The following is a 15,714-nucleotide window of genomic DNA, read 5'->3' as shown; positions in this document are numbered from 1 at the left end:
AGAGGTGGCAGTCGAGAGTCACCGGCAGAGAGGGAATCGTCAAACACGTGGTTCAGCCTCTACGGAACAGGTGGGAGTGAAAGGGGGGGGCCAGGACTGGGGTAGATGGTGTCAGTGAGGCGGGATGGGAGGGATGGCTGAACGTGTGGATGGGTATGGGGATGGAGATTGGAGAGGCCTGGAGAGGAGTCTGGATGGTGCTGATGACGGGCGATTGTGATGGTGTTCGCTGACAGTGTCGTTAGTGGTTGTGGTGACAATACGTGTCGATTCTATTAGCAGCCAACCCACCCCATTAAGAGCGTTCACCCCTACGAGGCCAGATGTTCCAAATCCAGATACCAGGGGCCCCAAGCAGGTTGCGCCGCTGCGGGGAGGCTAGGCGCGCCGAGCGAGCGAGCGAGTTGTTGTGGGGGCGACGGCTTGATGACTTCGATGGCTTTGATCTCTTGGCTTGTTTTTCTTGGGCGATAATGCTGTCGATACTGAGAGATGAACTTGGAAGAACCTAGACTCCTGACTCCTGCCTGACAAAGCGCGAGCTCTGACCTTCTCAGCTATTGGATGTGCTGACTGATGACGTCGTGTCGGCCGTGTCCTCGAACCTGCCAATGGCGTGTTGTGTGGCGTAAAGAAGGTCCGCCTTACCAATTGGACCCCAAAAAAACCATTGGGAAAATTAAGGTGGGAAGGAATGGGAAGTGGATCCCGCTCACCTGCCACCTGCCACCGACCCGACACATCCGATGAGCCTTCGATGGTTGACGTCACATCGAGAAAGCTCGAGCAGCAGCGACAGTGATTGTGTCCTGTGGCGCATTGGGCGTCGGTATCTCGGTACTTTTGAGTGTCCTGCGTCCAGTCTCAACTCTCACCTCTCTTTTGGCGATCAGGTGAATCCTTGATGTCTACCATACTTATTATTCGGGTCCGACTACGTAGCTCCGGAGCACTGTCACCGGGATCGCCAAGCCTGGGGAGCCACACACGGCCCCGGCACAGACCCCGGCAGCCCGGTGAGGTCAGAACACTAAAAACAAAACCAGAAAATATGTGCTATACCAACACATGCCTCAGAATGGGGTTTGCCCTTTGGTATGTTGTGTACTCAGTACAAGCTTTGGATGCCGAGACGGGAGACGGCAACTCCCTGGCGTCTTAGTGTGATCAAGTACATGCTGTAGTGTCGCAGTGCGGTCGGTTTAGGCGTAGTGGCCATATCTCGTTGTTCTGATGCCGCCTATCCCAATGCCCTGGTTCTGCAGGTCCCACTCCCAGCAATCTCCAGCTCAAATCCGGACAAGGCAAACGAAAAAAAAAGTCCGTAGTAACCAGTCACGCGTGCATGCGTTCATGGCAGGGAGCGGTGCATGAAACGGTACATCTGCAGACGTGGAGTCGTGGAGTCGAGGAGTCGTGCACTGAAGGGGCGTGTGGAAAAAAAGAGTCCGTCACACCGGGCATAATGACGCACTATTCGTCTCGCGGCCGGCCACGCCGCCCTAGCTTTCGGTGCGGAATTGTCAGCAAAGCCGGCCCCCGTGGGCGTCTCGCTGCTCGAACCCTCGACGCTGACTTGACTCTAGGGGATAACTCGGCACGCGGACTCGTCTGGTTGGACGACAGAGCACCCTTTCGACTCAAGCTCTGGCGCGCATCACATCGCGAAATGCCGAGCCAGGCTCCATCCCTCCCTCCCGGCTTTTGGCCCCGGGGCCGAAGGGCGTGCCGTGAGGTAAGCAACCGCCAAACTCATTATTTTGCTCATTGCTTGTAAAGCTTCGCTCGCCGCCCGGCCCCGAGCCTTCCCGCTATATAAGGCTGGCTGCCCTACGCCACTGTAGCCTGCTTCGTTTTTAGCATCAGTTTCACTGTTGATCACCCAACTTCACAGCCCTGATTTACGCAAGCAACACGAAAAAGCCAGCTCAGCCCTGTTGCAGTACAGTACTTGGATGAAACAAAGTCCAACACACACCCATACGCGGATTGGACTCTCCCGTCTTGGTGTCACATCCGTCCCTGATTTGCAGATTCGATAACCAGCCCTCAGTCGTCATCGACTGTTCCGCCATCGCCACTACTTATCAAGCGTGTGGCCCGTCGAGCTGCCAAGACCCACCCCCCGGCCACACCACATCGAGAGATATGACGGCTTCAACGGGGATTGTGACCCCTGTCGGTTCGGCCTTTGGCTCCAGGGACCGAGTTAAAGATGCCTTTGCCTCCATGCCCTCGTCTCCAATCTCTACAGCACCTTCCACCTTTTCAAACATGACTGCCTATTCGAGCGGGACTCCAGTTCGCACGGGCTCGCCCAAGCGGGACTGGAACAACGGGAGCGTCGCCACCTCCCAAAGCGACAACATTGTTTACAGCTCCGAAACCTATAAGCCCAAGCCCACGACTCCCCCTCCCAACCGATTGCGCGACAGTGCCATCGAGCTCAAGGGCTCGACGCGGTCCAGCATGGACAGCCCTGCCAGGGAAGCTCCCAGGTCCGCCATGGCCATGGCTTTGGCGATGGCCTCGGGTGGCTCAGGTACTGGCACTCCCAACAGCCGCGCCTCGATCGAGAGCACTCGCACCACTGGCAGTGCCGATTGGCCTACGCACCCCTACGAACTCAACACCATCGCACAGCTCGACACTCTCCCTATTGGCACTGAAGTCACCTTCCGTGCCCGCATTGAGACTCAGCGTCCTCTCTCCAAGGTCCTCGACTTCCTCCTCCTGCGCGACCAGACCCACTCCGTCCAGGGCGTCCTCGCCGGTGATGCCACTAATGCCGACTTCATTCGCTGGGTTCGCAAGCTGGGCTCTGAGTCTCTCGTCCAGATCTCCGGCTTCCTCAAGGAGCCCCCGGGACCCATCCGATCGGCTACTCATGCCGGTGTTGAGGTCGACATTGATTCCGTCTATCTGGTCAACGCCGCCCACAACCTACCATTCAGCAACTACAAGCCCCCGGAGACGCTCCGCAACCGCATGACGTCGCGCATTCTCGATCTCCGACACCCATCCAACCAGGCTGTCTTCCGTGTCCGCTCCCTTGTCTCTCGCATCTTCCGCCAGACTCTTGAGGACCGAGGCTTCGTCGAGATCAATACCCCCAAGCTCCAGCCCGCTGCTACTGAGAGTGGAGCTTCTGTCTTCGCTGTCAACTACTTTGGGCGCCGAGCCTTCCTCGCCCAGAGCCCCCAGCTTGCCAAGCAGATGGCTATCTCGGCCGACTTTGGCCGCGTCTTTGAAATCGGCCCCGTGTTCCGCGCCGAGAACTCCAACACCCATCGCCACTTGACCGAGTACACGGGTCTCGACATTGAGATGGCCATTGAGCGTGACTACCATGAGGTCATTGAAGTCCTCGATGAGTTCCTCAAGTCCGTCTTCAAGGCCGTCTACAGCATGCCCGAGATTGAGGTCCTTAAGAAGCGATGGCCCAGCGGCGAGTTCAAGTGGCTCGAGAATACTCTCATTCTTCCATTCTCAGAGGGCATTCAGATGCTGCGTGATGACGGACGCGATGTTGAGGAGGAGGATCTTTCGACCCCTGACGAGATGCGCCTTGGTCAGCTCGTCCTCGAGAAATATGACACCGACTACTATGTCCTCGACAAGTTCCCCACCAACGCTCGCCCCTTCTACACAGCCAAGGACCCCGAGAACCCCAAGTGGACTCGATCTTTCGATATCTTCATCCGCGGCCAGGAAATCAGCTCTGGTGGCCAGCGTATCCACAACGCCGAGGAGCTGCGTGCTAACATGGCCGAGGCTGGCATTTCCGATGAAGGCATGGAAGACTACCTTTCCGCCTTTGACCTCGGAGCTCCGCCGCACGCGGGTGCCGGTCTTGGTCTCGAGCGCATTGTCGCCTGGATGCTTGAGTTGGGCGATGTCCGCTACGCTTCCCTCTTCCACCGAGACCCCCGCTCGTTGCCGGCCAAGGCGCCTGGCCTGCCCCACCCGGAGGCCGACACCACGAAGCCCCACCCCGAGGGTCCTCCGGCGCTTGAGAAGCTCATCGCCAATTACGGCGACGCCTCCAACACTTCATGGCTTGACGAACGGTTCAAGATCTGGCGACACTCCTCCGGTGCGGCTATTGGATACGTTCCGCAGGAGAAGTTTGCTATGGTCACGGGCGACCCACTCTGCGACCAGAGCCAGTACGCCGAAGTCATCCGCGACTTTGTCAAATACCTCGTGTCTGAGCTGCGTCTGACGCCTGTCTGGATGCTTGTTTCGATGGAGGTACAGAAGATCCTCGCGCGCGAACTCAGCTGGAGGACTCTTTCGTGCACTGAGGAGCAGCGAGTCGATGCGGATCGTCAGCAACTCGCCGCTGCCAACCAGGCCAACGGTATGAGTGCCAAGGCTCGTCGTGTCGAGCGCGAGGGCATCAAGATCCACGAGGTCAAGGCTGATGACGACTTCATCGCCCGTACCAATCCGGCCATCGAGGCTTGGAAGGGTTCACGCAAGGGCAAGCAGGTCCATCTCACCGAGGTGCGCCCTTGGGTTGACCCTGAGCACCGCCGCTACTTTGCCGCCGAGAAAGATGGCAAAGTTCTGTCTCTCGTGGTGCTGCACAAGTTGGCACCTCGCCATGGCTGGCAGGTCAAGTGGGCACTCGACTTCCCTGGTGCCACCAACGGCGCCATCGAGGTGCTCATTGGACACGCTCTGTCGACCGTCAGTGGCAAGGTGACCTTCGGCGTGGGTGTCTCAGAGAAGCTGACACCTGGTGAGCATCTCCACGGTATTCGTGCCCGCTTCCTTGCGGCCACATACCGCTCCATCGTCGACAGCCTCGGCCTGCGACGCAAGGCCAGCTTCCGTACCAAGTTCGGAGCCCTTGGCGAGGAGGTTTACATCTGCTACCCGAAGCATGGTGTCGGCCTGCGTGACCTGCAGCAGATCATCAAGTTCTTCCAGGACTAGGCTGTGCCATTGACCTGGATAAAGTAAACAGTATGATGAAGGATACCTATGATACCAAAGAGGAGAGCATACGAACGGGTATGCAAGGATGAGGGGTTATACAATGAATGAGCAAGGCAGTTTGGAATATGGAAATGATGACGATAAACGGATTTGGGTATGGGGTTTCCTTTTCTTAGGTTTCGGAGATTCTTTGAGTTGTCATGGGAGGCGTTGTGCTTTTTCCGTACGGCGAGACATTTCTATTCCCCTTTTGATACCTTAGACGGACGAAAGACAGCGGGCAGCGCTTGCTGGTGTATACCTACTTGATATTTTATTCTCTTTAAGAACATTTTTCTAAACAATGGCATTCCTGTGATTTCTTGATACAAGCAATTGGGATCAGTGTGACAGGTAAGAATATGGACAACTTAGAGTGGTGATAGTCGATTGACCCGACTCGTCATTCTTGTAAACTGACTCCCATAGGCTGATCGCACGTATACGGGATATATCACAACGAAGAAAACTGTGTTTAAAGGAGGAAAGTTGACAAGTAAGTTTCCAATTCATTATACTAGATATTCGACCTGATCGTCACCGGTACCCAAGTTGAACTCCGCAAAAGCACCCACCCCGTCATAGTCGATGTGTAGTATCAATCTTGAGCATTAGACCCTCCCTTAATCAAACACATCCGTCGCGAACCGTTCATGTCGGTGCTTCTCAAACCATTCCCTCGCCTCGTCTTCGGTAGTATCCTTCCCCATGTCCTTGCTCCACTCCACGGCGAGACGAATGCAAACATCCTCGATGGCCCTGCCGACATCGCGGCTTCCGCAGATATATGCCTTGGCGCCGCGGTCCCAGAGGGGAAAGACGTCCTTGCGATCATGGAAGAGTCGGTCCTGCACGTACTTGCATCCCTCCGACTTGTCAGTCGCTCGGGAGTACGCCCGCCGCACCTCCACGGCACCCATCTTCTCCCACCGGGCAAACTCCAAGGCGTAGAGGTCGTCAACGTCGGGGTCGCGGCACCCGAAGAAGATCAAGGCGGGGGCTAGGTCGCGGCCCGCAGCGAGCATGGCGGCGCGTTCCTGGACGAAACCTCGGAAAGGCGCGAGGCCACTACCGGCGGCGATGCAAATGATGGGCGTGTTTTCGGCGTCGCGGGGGAGGTGGAATGCCGCGCTGGACGGGCGGACGGAAACGTGGAGTTTCTCGCCTGCCGAGAGCTCGGAGAGGAAGCTGGTTGCAACACCAACGTGACGGCCCTGACCGGACAGCGACGGGGCATCGAGTAGGGAGTAGGTAAGTGTCAGTTTCGTAGGGTCGGCCAGGGGGGAAGAGGAGATGGAACTTTCAGGGGTTAGCAGGGCGGTATCTTCATGACTTGCGACGTAACTCACTATTGTCGAACCCTCATAGGGGGTAGCATGGCCAGATACGAGCTGATGGGGAAGGGGACAGAGGGATACTCCTCAAGCAGCTCAAGGACAGAGACTCGCTTAGCGACAATCTTGTCCTGATAGTCGTCTCCAGCTAGTTTCTCGAGTTCCTGGATAATAGCCTTGTTATCCGTTGTCTCTGCCACGGCCAAAATGTTCTGTTCCACAGTCAGCTATAACAGTTCTGCAGATGTATGAAGAGCATCGACCACTTACACGTTTCGTGGCCGGCTGCGACAGCTCCACGTATGCGCCCAGCACATCTCGCGCAGAGACGGGGGTGTCAGTCGGGAGAGTCGTAGGTCGGTCCGAGTGAATCTTGAACGCAGCATCCCAGGCCAGCTGGAAGCGCCGGAAGACGCGGGCAACGGTGGCATTGGGGTTCATGGGTAGGATTGCGAGGTAGTCACCGGCCTTGTACGACATGCCTGTGGGCAGCTGGATCTCGATGTGCTTCTTCGGAGGTCCAGATGAAGTAAGAGTTTTGGTCGAGACGACGAGAGCCTCCTCGACGTCTTGCCGGAGGGTTGCTTTTCGTGGGGTCGTCACTTCGACGCTGAGAGCCTGCACACCGGCCATATCGCCAGCCGCGCTCGTGCCGTACTTCTCCTTCAAGGCAGGCCACAAAGTCTCGTCCTCCCAGGTTTCGAAGTCGCTAAACATGTCGCTGATGGCTGCGTCGGCGGTGCCCATGGCTACAATGCGAGTGCCGCCTAGCTTCTCCAGTGTTGCGTCCACCAGCTTGGGGATGCGGTGGAAAGTCTGGGTCCAGTCGTGGTGTCCGCACCCGAAGACCGCGTAGGATACGTTGTCCATCTCGCTGCCCTTGAGATTCTCCATCCAGTTGACGAAGTGAGCGGCGTTGGATGGTGCCTGACCCTCGTACGAGGCGGTCACAATGACTACGGGGTGATCCCGCGGCAAGTTTTGCTTCGCCTCGTCAAGGGGCCTAACAGTAGTGGCGCTGAACCCGTGCGTGGGTGCATCTGTTGCCAGTCGTTGTGCCAGTGCCTCGCAAGTTCCGCTGTTTGAACCGTAGTAAACAGCCAGAGGCTTCCCGGTGGTGGGCTGCGTCTTAGCCTCGACGGTGGGCTTCTTGGTGGACTTTTGGCCGGGCGTGGGAGCCTTGCCGGCGAGGCTTTGCTCCAACTCGGTGGCCGTCATGTCATGGCGAAGGGTTGCCCGCATGCAAAAGTTGTCGGGCTTGAGTGTCAGGGTCTCTTTGATCTGCAACTGGTAGTTGGGATCGTCCATGGTGAAGTTGAAATTCTGGAAGAGCATGGCCATGGCGAGAATAGCTTCTTGCCAGGCAAATGGGCGACCGATACAACCTCTCTTTCCATTGCCAAATGGCTTCCAGCAGTTGGGGAACTCTTCGTTGAGACGGGCGAAGTTTTCATCATTCATGCGCTCGGGCTTGAACTCATTCGCATCCTCGCCGTAGACGACAGGATCGAGATGAGCCTTGCTGATGAGGGCGCTGACGACCTCTCCCTTGTGAATGAAATATTTCCCGCCAAGGACTGTATCCTCGTTGGCCTCAACGCTGAATGCCCCAATGGTAGAGCGGAGCCGGAGAGCCTCGCGAAGAACCTGGGTTATATAGTAAGTACACATGAACGGCGCATGGGAGTCAATCGGTTACTTACAGCAGCAATGTATGAAAGCTTGCCAATATGTTCAATCGTGATGGCATCTCGACCCAACACTTGATCTACTTCTTCTTGGACTTTCTGGTACTCTGATGGGTGCTTGAGCAAGAGGTAGAAGGTAAACGACAGCATCCCCGATGTGGTCTCGTGTCCCGCAATCAAAAAGGTGATGAGCTGGTTTGTGATGTTCGCGTCTGAAAGCTTCTCGCCAGTCTGCGGATCGACACCGTTGAGCATAGCTGCCAGCAGGTCCTTCCTGTCGCTTGGGTTCTTCTTTCTGGATTCAACCACCTCATCGGCTGTCTTCTTCATGGTTGCAATATCGGCGTCGAACTTGTCGTTGGCGGTGCGGAAGAGGAAGTTGGGAGCAAAGGCAGGGCGCCTTTGTCTGTTGCCACACTCTGTGAGGAAATCGCCCATGGCTGCGACGAAGGGGTGCATGTCCTCGCGGTAGTATGAATTGAAACGGAAGTCCATGGCACATAGCGCAAGAGTGTCGAGGGCAAGGCGAGTGAAGTCGTCGGCAACGTGGATAGGGGTGTTGGGGCCATGGCGGGCGAATTTCATGCACATCTGGGTGGCAATGTCGTGCATATCCCCAAACATGCCGCGGATGGAGAGAGGGCCAAAGGCAGGGACGAGAATGCGATGAGCCTTGCCCCAGTTGGGTTCATCATCGTAGGCCTAGATGAAGATGAAGAGGTTAGAGATTGCGTCCTCGAGGACGGTGGATGAAATCTTACCGTGAAGAGACCGTCGTGGACACCTTCTCTGACAACCTATAATTTTGTCAGTTACGGTGGTTTCGAAGGGCTGCAATCCTGGTCGGCTTACACCGAGAACTGTCTTCAAAGTCTTGTGAAAGCGCTTCTCGTCGCAGATCTCACTGACGAGAGCATTTGATGAGACGAAAATTGGGGAGTTGGAGCCCAATTGCACTCGGTAGATGGGACCATAGATGTCGGCAAGCCGGTTCAAGTCGGCCATGGGGCTGGTGGTGAACTCGCCAAGATTGCCAATGAGGGGAAGCCCCCGAGGCTGCGGGACAGGGACGAGTTCAGCCATGGCGATTGGGAGAGTGAGTCTGAATATGTTCAAAGCCGGCGTGGGTTTGGATTAATGGAGGGAAGGGGAAGAAGAGAGGGGGTTCGTCGGGAAGCTGGTGTTTCTTAAGAAGCTGAGTACGGCCAGTTCGCTGCACGTGAACGTTTGTCTGCAGAACTCGCTTGGATGTCACTGGATGTGATGCTTGCTGTGATTCGAGGCTGCAGGTCTGCTTTAATCCCGAAGTGATGTAACCCGTCACAACTCCAAAGTCTCTTCAGAGGCTAGTCGGAAGGGCTGTGGCTTGGGAGGAGAGGGAGGAGAAGGAAGCTGATGAAAACAGTGCGAATGATGACGATACGGAGAACTGCTAACCCGCCTCTCTTATATTAGTTCGTTCATACACGTTATTTTCGCATCCCGCATTCCCCAGGATCGACGGACCCACGACGCTCGCCGATGGTTGACATCGGCATCACGGCACCAGAACGGACATAGCAGATGGCCCGGCGGAGGGTGTTTCGTCCGCATCGCAGCCAATGCAACTAGTGCCCAAGTCGTAGCTCTTCCTGTATCCGCGTCCAATGTTGCGAGGCATCAGCCAATCGCAATGACTACATTTGATATGTTGCAGAAGGAATGCGGAGTCCCACGCACCGCCCTGCCGCACGGCGCTGGTGTTGTGGAGACTTCGCGGCGCGGAGCTTCGGGGAACGCGGCTTCGCGGTTGGCCAACGCCACGAACCGCGAGAAAAGATGACGCAAAGCAGCGAAGAGGCGGATTGCATTGAGGATCGTATTGTGGCGTCGAACCCATGTCTCTTCTTCACCAGGACCAGGCAATTGGCTTGGTGGGCGGCTAGTCATTCACCAGCGTATCATTCACGTCAATTCAATTCAATCGCAGCCCCATGCGCCCACTAACGTTTCCTTCATCAGTGCTCTCTGTTCGGTCTGCTCCGTCCATACTCTGTACCGCAATTAAACGTCGGCCGTTGTAGCTCCGACTCTCCGACTCTCCGACTTGACCGGACTTTTTCTCATCAATCCTGCTTCCTGTCAAAATACGCCACACTCTCAGTTGCGTCATTCGTGACGCCCAATCCTTCACATGTTGACACCCTTCGCAAGGAAGTAGCCGATGGCTTGCCTTCGCTGCCGTCTAAATATCCAAGAAGCTCCCATCCCCCAACAAGAGTCTTATTTTGCACCCAGTGTATTCTCCTTTTTAGGTAGATTCTACCACTGCAGTTATCCGACCCAATCGCGAAACTCAGTCACAATATACATGCATCGACATGACAACAGCGACACGGTAACATTGACGACGTGCACGGTGCATGACAACAGCCTGTCGGTTGACCAGAAAACCCATTGAGCAACCGGTGTTTCATGCAGCCCCCTATAATCTCCATGTTGGTCCTTGTCAGTACGCGCGTCGAATCCTACTACGCGATAGGTCAACGAACCCAAAATCTGCGTCGCCGAATGTCGCCGATTGTCACCCAAACTTCAAAAACTCATCAGCTTCTGCGACATACACATGCTCTAAATTCGTATTCGCGGCACAGGTGACTTGTGTACTTACTGGCCTGGCCACGGGAAGGTCAGCTCGCTCTCGGGTATAAGTTAGCAGTACATACGAGAGCCCTGCATGCACTCCATGGCCGACGATGATCACTGCCGATCTTCATATCGGTTTCCAGATCCATTGGAACAGCTCGCATCAAAATGCAACAACAATTATTCAGCCGGAAGCCGAGATCCGGGTGACGGCGATAACAAAGGGGTGCATGTCAGTGACGGGATTGTGGCCTGAACGACGGGCGTAACGAATGAGGTGCATGTTGGTGATCTCATCTTAGCTGGGTTCAATGAATCGGCTGACACTGACCAATGGAAGGAGCACGTTTGTTGAACTTGATGCAGCGGGCAAATTCACAACTAAACACTACATCTACAGTAAGCATCTCAAAATGGGCACTCATGGATGAAAGCGAAGAAGAACCTTAACGGCACAAGTGCGCAACCTTGTAAGTTTGTCAGATCTCATGAGCCAGCGAAATCACTTTCCCATTTTAGATGACAATGAAGTTGACCATGCCTCCCAGCCCGACCTGTCGGTATCGAACACTCACCTTCCACGGACCATATTAATCCGTAGCCTAACTTGAAATAGTGAGTATCGATGCAATGCTACCAGAAACAGTTACCTTGCGTGGCCTCGCTAAATGGGCTGGGAATATATCCCCATTAGAGTAGACCGTAAACGCATCCTGATCTCGTGTACTAGCTAGGAGAGGAACTATGAGTTGGGAGAGCAATAAGAGTCGGTGAGCCAGGACCGAAGAAGGTTAAAAGCACAGCTATAGTGGTCCGTTGGTAAATACTTATCTGGTTGGTGCATCACTTGGAGGGTCTTGAATAATATCAAAATTTCGCTGTCTACTCGAGGATGGCAAACTTCTCAGACAAGACGACGAACCGTCGGGGTGCGGCTGATTCTCCTTCTGCTACACGGAGCTCTCATGCAGGAACGGAGATCACAGGTCAAGATAAAGGACCAATACGACACGTCCAGGGACCATATGAAAGAAGATGGTTCCGAAACCTAGCCCTGCATCCCAGCAAAGCACGGCCTTCGTCCACGCTCCAATTGATGCTCGATGAGGCAAGGTCAACGAGCACATGAAGATGGAAAATAAGCATACAAGGGAAGGTAGTGGACGGAAAAAAGAAGACATCGGTAGTCTAGCTGCTTAAAAGCTAAACGCGAATATGGTTACGTCTAGTCCAACAACAAGAGAGCGGGTGGAAAGCCTCGCGTGCTGTCTTGGTCCCCATTCCCGATGCCCTCACCCGCAGGCCACGAGAGCCAAGACAAATAGAATGGCTTTGACGGTGCCGAATTTGCCGAGAAAGCGTGGATGGATGAGCACAAGGTTCCCAGCCGATCCATCCAAAGAGGATAGTCCCAGGATTAAACATGCGACTTGCTCAGAAGGTTCGAGCGAACAAGTCGTCAAACCGCTGTCCCCGCAACATCTCGGGCGCCCAGTGATTCCCCGGATCTCCAACTCCACTTTGATTACGGACGATAATTTTCCGCCCACTCCCGCCCAGAGATGGCCACGGCTAGTCCTTCGACCCCAGACATGGTGTATAAGCAGGAGTTGGAGTGTTCGGGAAATGATGCCAAAGATGCGGAGGGAGGATCATCCCTGCAATATACGTAGAAAACTAGAAAAAAAGCCAAATATATAAGGAACTGCTCGCGCGTAACTGTTTTCCAGAGCAACCCGCCCAAGTCCTCCAGTCCTTCATCATGGCGTCTCTAAAGCTGCTGTCCCTGTCTGCGCTCGCCTACTTTTCTTCGGCCGTGTGCGCCAAGACGTGTATCGTGCCGGCATCGAACAGCACAACGTCAGATGCTGCTGTGATCCGGGAAGTCTTCGCACGATGCGCCGAGGACTCGACCATCCTGTTCCAGAAGGGCGTCGAGTATAATGTCTTTGAGCCCATCTCGGCGACCAATCTGTCAAACGTCGTTATTTCCGTGCAGGGCAACCTCAACCTGCCCCAGGATATCCCTGCTGTTCAGAAGATTGTCGCGGCTGGTGGAGGCTCGGTTTACTGGTTCGATTTCAAGGGCACCAATGTCCAGTACATCGGTGCTGAAGATGTATGATCTACACCCACCTCTTTATTCCGGATACTAATATTTGCAGGTTACAACTGGATGGATCCGATCCTATGGACAGAAGTGGTGGGATGCCAACCCCGCTGGCTCAACCGGTCTTGCCAGCCGCCCTCACTTGATGAGGTTCCAGGCCACTAATGGAGTTATCAAGTACTTCAAGTCGTGGAAGCCCATCGGCTGGAACGTTGCGGTCAAGGGATCCAACATCACCATCTCCCATGCCATCGTCGATTCGGTTTCGGAGAGTGGCAGCTTCCCCTTCAACACTGACGGCTTTGGAATCGCCGCCACCGATGTCACTCTGACCGACTCTGTCATCTACAACGGCGATGACGCCGTCGCCATTACGGATGGTGCCCACAATGTTTTGGTCGAACGCACCACTGTTGGATACCAGACCCACGGACTGAGCATTGGATCTCTCGGTTCTGATTACACCAAATTCGTCAACGTCTCTAACATCAAGTTCAATGACATCACCTTTGCTGGTGGTCTTTATGCCTCTCGACTCAAGTCATGGACCGGTGGACAGGTAATTGCTACACATCCCCCCCTCACCTTCAATCCTTGCTAACTAGAACTAGGGCCTTGTCAAAAACGTCGAGTGGAGCAACATTCGCCTTTTCAATGTGACTTTCCCCGTCTTCATCACGCAAACCTACTGGGATCAGAACAAGGCGACCAGCGGCCGACCCACAGACACCGCAGTCATGATGGAGGACTTTACTTGGGAGAACTGGAGCGGTTCCATTAACTCGTACATGCCTGGTGATGGCTCTTGCGCTTCCGATGTGAGTAAACCCTTAACCCTGACCATTGTTGCCCCTCTAACTCGTGATAGCCTTGCTGGTATGACGTCGGTCTTCCCAACCTCCAGCACAACGAGGCCATCATTCTCGAGTGCTACAACGACAAGTCTTGCAAAAACTTCAAGTTCAACGACATTCGCATTTACCCTCAGGATTTGAGCTCCCCTTCGGTCATCTGCATGAATGCAAAGGCGAGCTTGAACCCGGAAATGGGTATTGACTGCCATAATGGAACATTCGTGCCCCTGTACTAGTATGACAAGACGAGTCATAGTTTTGAGTGGAATTGTAAAGTATTGAAGGGTTTTAGAAGAAGTAGGGCGAAAACAAGGTAGAAGGGGTTGATGATACCAAGGAGATGCGGTTTTACTCAACGTCATATTAGACATAGAACTCAAAGCCGAATGAAATGACCAAGCCATTGCTTTTTACCCGAACCCGAACCATCCAATCAGTCACAGTAGACCGGGATACATCCCACAATGATAGTGCCTCTCTGCGTCTCTTTGAGATGAATTACACACTAATTGAAGCAGTCCAATCGGGAGCAGGCATAGCATCAATTTCGATTATCACAAATCCATGTAAAACAAGCTATTATCCAAAAATGTAGCTCAGGTCTATTGCAGTCCCTCAATCTCCTTAATACAGTTACTGCCATCACAGGCGGAATGGTGTGGCTTACCATGAATCCATTGGGGACAAGCCTAACGTCTTCACTGATACCATCAAGCCGAAAGAGCTCACTGCGCGAACGAAGGATCTGCCTGCCCTCAATTACACGGTCGAGTATGAAAACTTGGGTTGCTTTACTGATTCTTCTAATCCGAGGACTCTGGGAGGTCACAGCGTCAGCTCGAGTTTAACACGCCTACTTATTGCGCTGCTGTCTGCTGTCGTGCTAGATACTCTGACTCCGGTTAGAGTATGGCAGGTACATCAGTCCTTTTATATAAACTCTTGGGTCATTGGCTAAGATCTCATTTCACTTCATAGTCAGTGTTACTGCGGCAATGATATCAATTCGGGCGAGAGCCAGGCCAGTAAAGATTCTTGCAACCAGGCGTGCGATGGTGACTCGTCTGAAAATTGTGAGCAAGCATGGTTGTGGGTAATTACCTTTAGTCTCTCTTAAATACTCATAAGTAACCGGTCATTTTGTCTACCATTAATATCTACTCTATCAAAAACCTTGTGCCCGGTGGTATTTCACCATACCCGGACTGGACTCGAGACCCTCTTTGGTCCCTTGACATTTGCGATCCCTCTCTGTCATCAAAGAGTCGTGCCACATCCTTAGTGGCTAAATAGACTAATGAAGAGAAACTCATCAATCTTGTCAATACTGCCCTCGGAGTTGATAGGCTTGAGATATTTCCCTACCAATGGTGGGCGGAGGAACTCCACGGCCTTGTGTACTCTCCCGGCACCAGCTTCTCCTCCTCTGGGAACTTCGGCCATGCATCTCATTCCCGATGCCCACCCTTACAAGCGCTGCATTCGATGACAAAATGGTACTAGATATTGGAGAGGCCATAATCATCGAAACCAGAGCCTACAATAACGATGGCCGAGTAGGGTTTGATCTTTATGAAAGTAGCTTCAGCTACTTCTCGTTCCAGGTGATACACAGCCGTAGCTAACCAGAATAGTCTCCAACCATCAACACCTTCAAAGACCCGCGTTGGGGACGCGATCGGGAATGTCCTAGTGAAGACCCTTTCCATGCACAAAACTTTGTTCGAGCCATGCTCAGCGGACTTGAAGATGACTTCACTGGATATAGGAGGGTCATTGCAACCTGCAAGCACTATGCCGCCAACGACTTTGGGAACTACGAGGGCACAGAAAGATATGGCCTTGACGCTATCATCACAACGCAAGAACTCTCGGAATACTAATTGCCCCTTTTTAAGATCTGTGCGGTCGAAAAGAACGTCGGGGTGTTCATGTGTAGCTACAACGGTATCAACGGTACGCCTCTTTGTGCTAATCACTATCTTCTGGAAGACATATTCCGTCAGCATTGGGACTGGTAAAGCGATGAGCACTACATCACGGGAAGCTGCGATTATGTTCCCTCGATGGTTACACATCATAAGTTTATGGATAACTACGGCGAAACTGCTGCTCTA

At 53.8% G+C, this 15,714-nt stretch overlaps 4 protein-coding genes across 4 annotated transcripts; 3 read left to right on the top strand and 1 right to left on the bottom strand.

The window, feature by feature from the left end:
* Positions 1–2,523: 2,523 nt before the first annotated feature.
* On the top strand, positions 2,524–4,944 carry BGZ61DRAFT_340258 (uncharacterized protein; the record flags this gene model as incomplete). Its single annotated transcript, XM_046239294.1, has 1 exon — positions 2,524–4,944. The coding sequence occupies one exon, from the start codon at positions 2,524–2,526 to the stop codon at positions 4,942–4,944; it is 2,421 nt and encodes an 806-aa protein (XP_046110298.1).
* A 665-nt stretch (positions 4,945–5,609) lies between these two features.
* BGZ61DRAFT_341528 (cytochrome P450) lies at positions 5,610–9,091 on the bottom strand (the record flags this gene model as incomplete). Its single annotated transcript, XM_046239412.1, has 6 exons — positions 5,610–6,285; positions 6,336–6,532; positions 6,591–7,967; positions 8,024–8,710; positions 8,770–8,805; positions 8,861–9,091. 6 exons carry the CDS (start codon positions 9,089–9,091, stop codon positions 5,610–5,612), a joined length of 3,204 nt encoding a protein of 1,067 aa, XP_046110297.1.
* Positions 9,092–12,395: 3,304 nt separating this feature from the next.
* Positions 12,396–13,833, top strand: BGZ61DRAFT_409666 (family 28 glycosyl hydrolase; the record flags this gene model as incomplete). The annotated part of the gene is made up of 4 exons (XM_046243225.1): positions 12,396–12,752; positions 12,799–13,302; positions 13,355–13,561; positions 13,612–13,833. 4 exons carry the CDS (start codon positions 12,396–12,398, stop codon positions 13,831–13,833), a joined length of 1,290 nt encoding a protein of 429 aa, XP_046110296.1.
* Positions 13,834–15,090: 1,257 nt separating this feature from the next.
* Positions 15,091–15,480, top strand: BGZ61DRAFT_526577 (uncharacterized protein; the record flags this gene model as incomplete). Its single annotated transcript, XM_046252979.1, has 2 exons — positions 15,091–15,201; positions 15,232–15,480. 2 exons carry the CDS (start codon positions 15,091–15,093, stop codon positions 15,478–15,480), a joined length of 360 nt encoding a protein of 119 aa, XP_046110295.1.
* Positions 15,481–15,714: the final 234 nt, after the last annotated feature.

The sequence above is a fragment of the Ilyonectria robusta genome, assembly GCF_021365365.1.
Source record: "Ilyonectria robusta strain PMI_751 chromosome Unknown BGZ61scaffold_2, whole genome shotgun sequence".
Lineage (NCBI taxonomy): Eukaryota > Fungi > Ascomycota > Sordariomycetes > Hypocreales > Nectriaceae > Ilyonectria > Ilyonectria robusta.
This window is presented reverse-complemented; position numbering and strand designations above follow the sequence as displayed.